Below are 11,899 nucleotides of genomic sequence, written 5' to 3'. Positions count from 1 at the left end.
GCTATTCATTCATTACAGGAATTGTTAAGCATTTTTAATAAATACATTTTGAATAAAATTATCATTTGTTATTGGAGTTATTGCTGTTGACTTTTACTGAAAAGCATTTTTAATAAATCAACTGTTAATATCATGTTATTGTAGGATTACCAAGGCCTATGCATGGGAACAGAGATCCCCCGCCGCTGCCCCCCCGCTCCAAGGTGTCCTGGTTTTTCAAAATGAAAATATGGTCACCCTATTTTAGATAGGAAGAATGTATATGTTAGATATCTGGAAGTAAAAGCCCAATACAAATGAATGGGAAATGTGATGTCATTTGTACTAGTAAGAATTACATTTCCAATATCTAAAATGTATAGAAGAGGATTAGGGCCAGTGGAAAAAGAAAAAAAAGTTAACTGATTTTTAAATTTAATTTCAGTTTAGTTTGGGAAAAAAGTCAGAATTCTGAGAAAAAAGTCAGAATTCTGAGAAATGTTTCCCATGTTAAACTGAAATAAAGTTTAAAAGTCAGTTAACTTTTTTTTTTCCCAGTGGCCCTAATCCTCTTCTGTAGAAATGTATATTTTAGATAGGAAGAATGTTATTTTAGATATTTGAAATGCTCATTTTGACTATGAAGAAATGCATTTGAGACATCTTAAATATATATTCAGTCAAGCAAATAAATGTCAAAAGGGCAACTTAAAATTTGTAAAGATTTCTTCGTATTTGAAAGTTTGTTCTTACTAGTACAATTATATTTTTGGCAGCCTGAAATGTAATTTTTGCTAGCAAAAATGTATTTTAGGATATCTATATGTACATTTCTGACTAGTAGGAATGTAGTTTTGACAAGGAAGAATCTTATTTTAGAGATTAACAAATGGAACAATCGAGAAGACAGCGCTTCTAATAAATGTCAATACGGCCTGCCATACTGGTTTGCTCCCCAAGGAGCAAGGGGCGCTGTAGTTCAACTTGGCAGGAGGTCTGCGGAACCTTTACTCAGGATCAGCCACAAATTCCTCCGGACATAATTCTCCTACGGACCAGGGTCCTGCTTTGTTTACTTTTTATATTACAGCTTGAACTCCACCAACAAATATCGTCAGAAAATTTTTTGAACATCTATTTTGTTTCTTCTCCTCGTCTTATTTTTATTTCCTTTTGATCTACACAAATCTTCGTGTATGCTGATATTCCACTGCCTTGGAAAAACAAGAGCAGAGAAGGAGGATATAAAATAGCCATGTCCGCTGAGCCACTAATGTTCCCGCTGTACTCTCAGCCACATTCCGCTGCCGTGGAGCCTGTGAACAGCCCCCTATCAGAGGTGGAAACATTTAGGAATTTCCTCAGCGAGCGTCTGACGGCAGCAGTGGAGGATATTCTGGGGGTGTTCGGGACGACAGTAGCCCGATATCGAGAGCAGATAGACCGCCAGCAGCGGGAGCTGGATAATCTGAGGACCGGGGAGGGCGAGTGGAGCCGTTCTACCGGTTGGTTTGGGTTAACTTAGCCTTTAGTCTCTGCTTTTTAAATATAAACTTACTAAAAACATCATGACCTAAAGTATATGCTTTAAATAATTTAAGTTTGATTTTATTTTGAGGATATTTCCCACAAATATTCTCAAATAATGCTGTCATTTCAGAATAATTGTAGTCATTGTGTTATACTAAATGCTTTTATAGAGCAAAACAATTAATTCGCTTTTATTGTTTGCTTAATTACACAAGTAACACGAATTTGATCATCAATAACCTGTATGCAGGGTCTCTGGGGAGACGGAACACTTTTTGCATATGACCCTGAGGGATGGAATCAGATGCAAAAAGTGCATCATCATCAATTTTAGTGTAGATTTTTTTATTAGTTCAAAAACACACATTTAAAAATCACAGACACATGCACACTTAAACCTCCTGCTTTTACTGGAACTCGAATTGTATTATATTGATGCAAAAGCTAAAAAGCATATGTTAAAAATACTATTATGAGGCTGTTTTATATTAAAGGGAAAAGTTGTAACTTTCCTGTCAGCCATGATAAAATCTGATGCTCCAGCTAATCTAAGTGATCTTCATACAGGCCAACATGTGAAGGGGAGTTCTGAGGTAAAGCCCCACTCCCACAGACTGCCACTCTGGCTCCCTGAAAATTTATCCAATAAAGTCCAATTAAATGAAATGTTAACTGCTAAATGTCCTTACCTTATGCCGTGCCTTTTCAAGTCAGGGACTCCAAAGAGCTTAACCAAGGCAAGTTTATTTAAACGATTCAGTCATAGTTAGAAATCATGCTGGTTAGCTACATTGTTGCCACAAGTACGCTGGGGCACGCTGACTAAAGTGGGCCTGCTGTACACAGCCTCCACCGTGCCCTCAGAATGCCATCAGCAATGCAGATGTGTCTTGGACACATCTGCATTGAGGCGGGCAAAGCTGGGGTTTGATCTGGTGAGTCTCCGGTTTCAAGTTGAACTCCTGCATCCTATCCTTCTGTCTCCCCATCGATATTAGTTAAAAGTAAAGCCATTACTTATTTACTAGAAAGCTTTGATCTCAATCTGAAGATGAGGGCGGCATCCAAGTCTGAATAGAGGTTTAACTTTCCTTCCTATATGGAGTCAATTTTGTGCAGTTATTGTTAAAAGTGAACAACACATTTTTTTAAATGGAAATTTGGGGGAAAAAAAGGTCAGTCCAGAAATTACATTGAAAAAATTCTTAAACCAACACATGAACGTGTCTACTGTAGTTCTGGGTATCTTGTATTTTGCTCTGACTATTTTCTCTGACCTTGTCAAATAAAACCTCTCTGCAGCATTATTATGCCACCACCATGTTTCAGCACAGAGATGACATACTATGACTGTAAAAATAGTTTTTCAACCCACAATAGTTTTTATGTTGGCCAAGAAAAGTTGCATTTTAGAGTTAGTATATCTTTAAATAATTTTTCTTTTTTTTACTGTGAATCTCTGCTGCTCCTTCAGATTTATCACATAACCTGTGTCTCCTTTCTTTCACATACTGTAAACCAGATGACTTCTCCAGGCAATTGGTCATGCTGGAATTTATAGGGGTTAACATCTAAAGTAGTATACAGATATCTGCCTGGAGACACTTTAAAACAATTAGCATTTTAATCTATTTCGCATTTGTGCAAAACTTGTTGGTCTAAATAAAAAAAATACTGCTTGTGGTTGTGGTGTGTCAAAATATGAGAAAGCTAAGGAGTAATAGCCACAAATGTAATATTTTAGAATATTTTTATGAAGCACTGCACTGATGGGAGCAAATAAATAATTACTTTTGTAATATTTTTAGATATTCCTTCAATAAATTACAGAAAGACAATAAAAAGAGTCTTATTTTCTTTCTTTTTTCAGAGCCTCAGCAGGAATCCTCCTGGATTAAAAAGTGTCCTGAAAACCCGAGCCTTGATGTTCCTCTGTTTCAGACCGACGTTGTTGTCAGCAAAGATGTCAACACCTCTGCTGCTCCAATTAAGTCAGAAGGTGTTGATGAGGACCTTGGAGAGACGACGGCGCTGAGTCACTTTAATTCGACACAAAATCCAGATCTGGAAGCAGCGAGTGATGAGAGAGTAATATCTGAGGATTCTGACACTGAAAACAGTGAAGGAGGCTGGAAAGACGAAGCCAGCCTCTGGAGATCTGAGGAAACAGTAGAGAACAAAGATCAGAGCATCACGTCAGAGCTACAGGGTTTCGCTGAGTTGTCACAGATTAGCTGCCAGGTCTGTGGTATTTCCTTCCAAAAGATGGGTTATCTGGTCACTCACGCCTCAGTGCATCAGGAAAGCTGCGGGGTCTGCGGGAAACAGATGGAACAAAATGAAAGCCTAAAGCTTCACCTCAAACGTCACAGAGAAAAGTCTTTCCGCTGCGGCGTCTGCGGGCAGAGCTTCACGCTGCGGGGGAACCTCCGCATCCACATGAGAATCCACTCTGGCGAGAGGCCGCACAGCTGCAGCATCTGCGGGAAGAGCTTCGGGAGGCGGGCGTCGCTGGTGCGCCACGTCCGCAGCCACACGGGCGAGAAGCCGTTCGCCTGCATGTACTGCGGCCACAGCTTCACGGAGAAGGGCAACCTGACGGTTCATCTACGGACGCACACAGGCGAGAGGCCGTACAGGTGCTCCATGTGCGCTCGCAGCTTCAGTCAGCTCTCCAGCTTCTACAAACATCCGTGTCAGAAGAAAGGGCTGATCTGTTCCGCCATCACTGCCAGCTGACGGCTGCCACACTCCTTATCCTGTTTTTAATGACTATAAAAACATGAAAAAATGAAATATTGTTCTTGTCTATAATTCCAGATAACCTGCACAAAAACATCAGCCCCTTTATTATGAGAGCAAGAGTTTTATTTTTCTGATTTATTTTTTTTTAACAGTTAGGATCACCTACTTTCCCAAATTAGGCCTGCACAGTGATGCAGTGGGTAGCACAGCTGCCTTGCAAAAGAGAAGGTTTCGTGTTTGATTCCCGGTCTTTCTGCATGGAGTTTGCATGTTCTCCCTGAGCATGCGTGGGTTCTCTCCGGGTACTCCGGCTTCCTACCACAGTCCAAAAACATGACTGTTTGGTTAATTGGCATCTCTGAATTCTCCTTAGGTGTGAGTGTGTGAGTGAATGGTTGTTTGTCCTGTTTGTCTCTGTGTTGCCCTGCGGTGGACTGGCGACCTGTCCAGGCTGTACCCCGCCTCTCACCCGTAAAAAGCTGGAGATAAGCACCAGAACCCCTCTTGACCCCAGCAGGGATAAGCATGACCAAAAATGGATGGATGAAATTTTCCAAAGTAAAATTTGTTACTTGGTGTCCTGGACACTTTGTTCTAACAAATGTTAGGTGCATATCATTTTGAATAAAGCAACCAACAGTTTAGTAACAGTTGTGCATGGGTCAGAAATTTTATTAAAACAAAATGCATTTTTTATGATATAACGTTTGTTTAAAAATTTGTATTAATTTAATTGAGACCAAATCAATAACATAAAATAAGCCAACTGCTATCAGCTGGTTAATTAGCTGTGTTACCTGCTCAGGTAGCCAGCATGCTGTTGGCTGCAGCCCAGTGTTTGACATGTAGAACTTATGGCCGTCGTTCCTTTAATTTCCTTATTATTTTGTCTGGAAATATTTCCAACCAGACCGATTTCTCTTCCTTGTAAACAAAGAATTGGATTCAGAGCCTTATTTTTTTCAACCAACTGACTGGTAGCGTCCTCAATGTCAGAGAAAAGGAGTTCTTTGCTGCTCCATCTGTGCGTTATTCAAGCATAAACATCCGTCTCTTTATATCTCTTTAAAGGATTTTAAACTAAAGCTTTGCTTTGACGTGAATATTGAACGGCTATAAACCCATAACTTTTTGAAAAACCTCAATATGTTTTGAGACCAGTTACCGAGCCTTACCTCCTAACTATAGTACATTTGTGGCTTAAGTCAATTTATTAAGAAAAATCCTTTTTTAAACTGGCTTTAAATTCTGTATTCCCTCCCACTGCCTTTATAAATGATAAACTTTTCCTCATCCCTCTGTAGGTTATGGTGTTTCTCTAAAGCGTTAACTTACTTTAAGTAAACTTGGTTATTGCTAATTTATTTTCTTCCTGAAATACTTTTTTTTTCTGGTTGTGTTGTACAAGATGTGTGCAGTAAATGTTAAAAAAAAACTTTAGAAATAACTTATGATTCAAATGTATAACTTTTAATCCATTTCTTAACTTGTGCCCTACCCCAGTTTTTATCTTAAAGTTTAAAGTTCTGTTCTGTTTTATGAGATATGAAACCATTTGAAATGAAAGTATTATTAAGAGGCCTGAGTTTTTGTTGAATTTTCTGTTTATTACAATATTTACATTCTACCTACAAAATATGTTTTCTAAAATCACATTTTCTAAAATTCAAAGTTGCCTCTTTTAGATGCTGGTTTTTCATCTTTTTTTACTACAAATTTATTATACTTGTGGTTAAAATCAACTTGGTTTGCTTTGGATATATTTACTGAGACTTTTCTGGTACTGAAGACAATATTTATTTATTGCAAAGAAAACTGATGTATTATTAAATACATAAAGGATTTTTCAGATTTTTGTGCATTAATCAAGCTTAATTTGTCTGAGCAAATGCAATATATTAATGCTTTTGATGTCATTTTTGATCACAACTTATTCTTTTCTAATAGCTGCATTCCTTTATATTTGCGGTTGTTGAGATTAAGAAAAACGCAGGTAACTTTTATTTTCTCAAAAATAATAAATACAGTTTGTTTTACCATGTCATAAAATCTGCTGCAAAGCTATTTTAGGGAAAATAAAAATATGTTCAAAAAATAAAAAGGAAAAAGAAATCCCTGTTTGCAAATAGATCAAAATAAAACAGATTTTTAAAACGAATTCTTGAGATTTTTTGAAAAAAGCAGAGATTTAAACGTATGTTCTTTAAATTACCAATATAATATAATTTGAATATATATATATGTACAAAATAAATTGATCACCAAACTTTGATTTGATTTCTGGTTCATTGTGTATTTATTGACAAAATGAAAACAAATACATAGTTTGATCAAACTTTCTCTGTTATATTATTAAAAAGATACAACAAATTGCTTTTAGATATTAAAGATATTTAAAACTGAAAGCAGGGAATTAGCCAGATTAAGGCTGAAGAAATGGAACAAAGCTGCAGAAAAACCTTTTAGATTAAAGCATAAACAAAGGGAAACAAATCATAAATGCTAGTTAAGTTAATAATTTTTATGTTTTACTTAATTACTTAGAACATTTGAATAGAATATGTTGAAAAGTGATTATAGGGATGTTTTTTAATTATCTGGCAAGTTCTAATGATAATTTAAAATGTAAAAATGCCAAACAATAGCAAAAAAAAAAACTTTTAAAACAGATTTTTAAAAACAGTGATAACTATTGTAATATTTTATTGTAATAATTAAACTTCACAATAAAAAAATGTGGGCAAGTTTAAGACTAAAAACAAATCATGTTTCCATGTTTTAACCCGTGAAATCTAAATTAATCAGACCAGATATTTATAAATTGATGAATGTAGTGAGTAGGGCGTGTATTGAGGCTTCCTAACCAGCTGGGGGCGCTGGAGGACTTTCTAGACATTAATGAATAAAATCTGGTGAGCAGAGCATGTATTGAGGCTTCCTAACCAGCTGGGGGCGCTGGAGGACTTTCTAGACATTTATGAATAAAATCTGGTGAGCACAGCATGTATTGAGGCTTCCTAACCAGCTGGGGGCGCTGGAGGACTTTCTAGAGATTTCTTCGAACCTCTCAGAGAAGTTAACCTGGAACTGTAGCTCATAACACAAGTCACCGGATCGCCACAGTTTTTATCCGTATTTCGACCAGATCTCCTTTGTTTTGGAGAGTCTTAAGTTACAGCAGACATGTCTAAAATCGAGATGTTGAGGCTTCTGATCAACCAGCGGCTCACTGCGGCTGCAGAGGAGATTTTCGGGGTTTTTGGGAGAACCATAGCAGAATATGAGGAGGAAATCTCCCGGTCCAGGCTGGAGATCGACCGGCAGCGCCGGCTGCTGGAGCTCTGCAGGAAGCCGCGCATCTCCCTGCAGGCCGACAGCTCAGGTAGGCAGACAGCCTCTGTTCATACATGGAGCCCCAGCTTTGGCTTTAAAAGGAGGTCAAATGTTCCCATTGAATCTTTAGCATTTAGGTTCCTGATGAAGTGACAACTTTAAATTCATATGTACAGCTATAACAACTTATTTTGCGTCAAACATAACATAGAATAGTTTATTTTTGTATTTTTCTAAGGCTTGTTTGGTCAGTTCTCTTAAGAAAAAAAAAAATCTTCCATTTCACTATTTCAGTTTAATGATCAACAGCTGTTTGTGCATCAAAAGCAGAAAATTCTGACTCCTTTAACCAGAACTTTTCAGGCTAATCTTCCACTTTTGGAGGCCTTCAATCCTCTTAAAGACAAAGAAAAGAATGTAATGAAATCAAAGGTTTTCAACTTTCCTGAAAGTCTGCTCTAATTTATTTTCTTAAATTGTTTATTCAGCTTTAATATTTAGATTTAATTGTTTTAAAAATGAAGAAGCAATTAAGTCCAACTTGCATCTTTGCTGATACAAAATCAGTGAACCTCCCTGCTTTATCAGCCCAGGGTTTTGAACACATTGGCAGCAAAGGTACTCAACTTCCCACTAATAAAGTCTAAGGCTGCAACTAGTGATTATTATTTAGATTTTATTCGATTAATAATCGGATAGCAAAAGGTTCCATAAAGGAGGCTTTTTATTAACTTAAAAAATATTTTTCTTATGTCAATATGCTCTATCCAGAAGGTTTTAGTTCCACCTGTTTTATCTAAAATGCAAAATAGTCATATTTCTTTTCCGATTTTTTGTATAGTTATTGCTCAAGATGTTTCGCTCTGTCAGCTAAAGGCGTATTTTACATTTTCTATACTACAGTTAACGATTAATCGATTACTAAATTAGTTGACGATAATTTCAATAATCGATCAATCCAATTAATAGTTTCAGCCCTAATACAGTCCAGTCCTTTTCTTCTACAAAACCCTTCTGATTGTCTCTATTTTTGGAATAGATAAACTGATTCAGAGTTTTTAGTTTAGGATCGGGGTCAGAATCTAACATTTTTAAAGACTCTGCTGGCCGAGAGAGGGTAATAATAAGGAGTAGAGAGTCATTTTTTTTCTTTTAATAAAATTTGATCATTTTATGACCTTTCGTCTTCAAAAGCCCTGGAAATAAAACCATAAGTGGTTTAGAGATGCAAAAAGGAAATGGAAAGGAACAAGAGCATAACACCAATAGAATGAAGCCATGAATTGGGAATAACGTGAACCAGAACCATGTGTGTTGTGGCTCTTGAAGTGCTGACTCCAGCTGCAATTCACACCTTTCCCAAACACGTCAACTTCTCTGCTTTATAAACCTCTTAAGGGTTTAGTCACATTGACAGCAGAGGGACGTTTTTCCTTCCACTTAACTTCCCATTTATACGACCTCAAACTCAGCACAGTGTTTAGACACCATGTTCCCCATTGACTTATTGCAGCTTATTCTCTGCATAGAAGGTAGGAGTCATATTTGGAGCAGATATCAAGTCAGGATTGTTTCTTTCTAAATTTACAAGCATGGATTAAAACATTTTTTTATCCTTTTGATAATCAAAATTTCTGAAAAATGCTAGACTTCAGGTTTCCATTTGCTGTAACCCATCATTGTCAAAATGTAAAGAAATAAAATCTTGTAATATTTTGTCATATATATTTTCAGTGTGTTGCTAATTTGTGGAAAAAATGTTTAAACCAAAATTATTCATGGCTAAAAAAATGACTATTTGGGTTGTGTTTTCTGCAGCTGTCTCAGATCAGCGGGACTGGAGCTCCAGTCTGGATCTAAATGAAGAAGAACCTTCTACTCGCGTCAAAGAGGAGGAACAGGAGCAAGATGTGTGGATAGATCATCCAGATGAGCTGCCCGGTCGGAGGTCGGAGCAGAACAACGTCAGCTTTGTTTTGTTCCAGAACAGAGCAGCAGAAACGCAGCTAGACAACGGCTCCACCGGATCCCCGGTCTCAAAATATCAAAGCCACGACCTCGGGGACTTGGAGATGGACCCGCAACCTGGTACCTCAATCCAGCAGACCTGCTCTGATCTCACTGAGGATCAGCCTGGTTTTGAGGCGGATGCAGGAAACAGCCTGCATGACTGCTTGGATGCTGGACTTACTAAAGCGCTGGACTCTTATATCTGCACCATATGCGGCCAGGGATTTTATGAGCGCGATCAGTGGACCAGACACATGCGGATTCACAGAAAAATCGACGGCAAAGTGGACAAATCTTTTACGTGCGATATTTGCGGGAAGAGACTGACCCGGTCTGACGGGTATCAGAAACACCTGCGGGTTCACACGGGCGAGAAGCCGTACAGCTGCCATGTGTGCGGTCGCAGTTTCAGCGACAACTCGAACTACAAGCGACACATGCGCAGACACACCAGAGAGAAAACCCAGCAGAGCTCCAGCTGAGGGCAGCTGGACAGAAACAGAGACGTACTGAAAGAACGGACGAATGGAAGCACAAAATGATTCGAATTCTTCTCTCATTGTCTTTTATTTTCTCACACAGCAGAACGGATGAATCAACGTTTAGCTGCCATTGATTTTTAGGGTTTTTACATGTTTACTCCAGTCATAGTTTTTAAGCCAACTTCTGATTTTTGTACGTGTCCCACCTGCTGACACCCCCTCAGAAAGAAAAGTTTTCCTTTTTTTTTGTTAAATTTCTACCTCAATTCTGTTCAACAGCCCCACTTTAAAGAGCTTTATTGATTGTTTTCAGGTTGCTTTTTATTGTGTAGTATTTTTGATTTGCCCAGAAACAAATTTTAGAACGACTCATATTTTCTTTATCAGAAAGATTTTAGGTTTTATTCTTCAATTTAAGTTGTATAAAAACAGGAAACATAAAATCTGCCCATTCCACAGAAATGTTGCTTACTTTGTAAAGTCATGCAGTCACACTAACCCAAAGCTGATTTCCCATTAAGTGTGATGTTTATCTATTTTAATGCTCATGGATTTAAATATAAACCAATGATAATCACTTCAGGCATTCATGGTTGGGAAATTATATATTTGTCCTTTTCCAAGTCTTTAAAGCTTCCGTCAGCTACAGTGCCTTAAAAATCTTTGACAAGTTCCATCTATGTTTTACATCAGAGGACAGACCGACTCAAGTGGAAGAAAAACGATTCATGATCTTTAAGCTGATTTTGATTAATTTCTTTGAAACATTTTTTTTTTCATTTTTATGTATAAGTAGATCCTAAAAGTTTCCACTGCTACGATTTAATGTAGCCATGATGAATCATTTAAAAATGTTTTGCTTACCTTTTGAAATTACATTTTTCCTGTAAAATTCCTCTAGAGAAAAAGTGCAACTGAAAAAATGTATGATTAGCTAAAAAGGTGCACTAACTAGGTCATCTGAAACGTAAAGAGAACCAGATGATTGGTGGAAAAAGAAACAAATTGGCAGACATTCCTGCAGCTACCCTCTCAGTTGTTCCATATTTTCTCAAGTGAGTGATAATCATCTTCGCTGTGTCATGTTGTTTAAACATGTTTTTTTTTGTTTATTTTTTCACTGATGCCTTTGAACAATTAAATCCTGTGGATTTTTAACCTGTTGCTTTAGCTAAAGGTCACAGGTGACGGAAAGTTAGTAAAAGCCTATTGAACTTGACAGCCGAACCAGATCGAATTTAAAGATTTCAGGTTTTATTCTTTTCAACAGAATTCTGTATGCGTTGCATTAAAGCTGGAAAAAGTTTTAAAATCATTTGCGTGGTCTATTTTTTATTAACATGAGAATTGGCCATTTTTGGTGTTGCTACTGATGAAATATGTCTACATTTTTTATTTTTTTTGCCCCTTCTGGCCAATTTTTCCTCAGATGCTTGGATCTTAGCAGTGCTTCCTGCCTCCTCTACAAATCTTTAACTTTGGAATATTTCTTGTCCAGCAGATGGCAGCATAACACTTCAATTAATGTGGCCAAATAATTACATGTTCAAGCTTGAAATTTTCAATGTTTCAATTTTCTCTGAGAATGTTTCTTTTTCAGTGATGTAGTAATAATTCAGAATGAAAGGATGGGAAAGTTAATTTACCTCCTTTAACTCGGAAATTCTTTAGAAATATTTTTCTATTCTACCTTTCATAAAAGGTTTGCATAGAAGCTTAACATTTTTCAGTCTTCTTTGATATTGTTGCACCTTTGAAATGTTTTTTTACTTTGAAAAACGTGCTAATTTCTGCAAGAATCTCAAAATCCACCCATCTGT

The 11,899-nt window shown here is 37.2% G+C and overlaps 2 protein-coding genes across 3 annotated transcripts; both read left to right on the top strand.

The window, feature by feature from the left end:
* Nucleotides 1-1,016: 1,016 nt before the first annotated feature.
* LOC107084502 (zinc finger protein 418-like) lies at nucleotides 1,017-4,617 on the top strand. 2 transcript variants are annotated; one of them, XM_015374389.1, is made up of 3 exons: nucleotides 1,017-1,484; nucleotides 3,380-3,540; nucleotides 3,574-4,617. In XM_015374389.1, the coding sequence occupies exons 1-3, from the start codon at nucleotides 1,235-1,237 to the stop codon at nucleotides 4,246-4,248; spliced, it is 1,086 nt and encodes a 361-aa protein (XP_015229875.1). In that variant the 5' UTR covers nucleotides 1,017-1,234; the 3' UTR covers nucleotides 4,249-4,617. The 2 variants fall into 2 exon arrangements, with proteins under 2 accessions (XP_015229875.1, XP_015229874.1); XM_015374388.1 differs by having other exon boundaries at nucleotides 3,380-4,617.
* Nucleotides 4,618-7,318: 2,701 nt separating this feature from the next.
* LOC107084503 (zinc finger protein with KRAB and SCAN domains 1-like) lies at nucleotides 7,319-11,371 on the top strand. The gene is made up of 2 exons (XM_015374390.1): nucleotides 7,319-7,636; nucleotides 9,406-11,371. The coding sequence occupies exons 1-2, from the start codon at nucleotides 7,438-7,440 to the stop codon at nucleotides 10,077-10,079; spliced, it is 873 nt and encodes a 290-aa protein (XP_015229876.1). The 5' UTR covers nucleotides 7,319-7,437; the 3' UTR covers nucleotides 10,080-11,371.
* Nucleotides 11,372-11,899: the final 528 nt, after the last annotated feature.

This window comes from Cyprinodon variegatus, unplaced genomic scaffold, assembly GCF_000732505.1.
Source record: "Cyprinodon variegatus isolate N-32 unplaced genomic scaffold, C_variegatus-1.0 Scaffold101, whole genome shotgun sequence".
In the NCBI taxonomy this organism is placed as follows: domain Eukaryota; kingdom Metazoa; phylum Chordata; class Actinopteri; order Cyprinodontiformes; family Cyprinodontidae; genus Cyprinodon; species Cyprinodon variegatus.
This window is presented reverse-complemented; position numbering and strand designations above follow the sequence as displayed.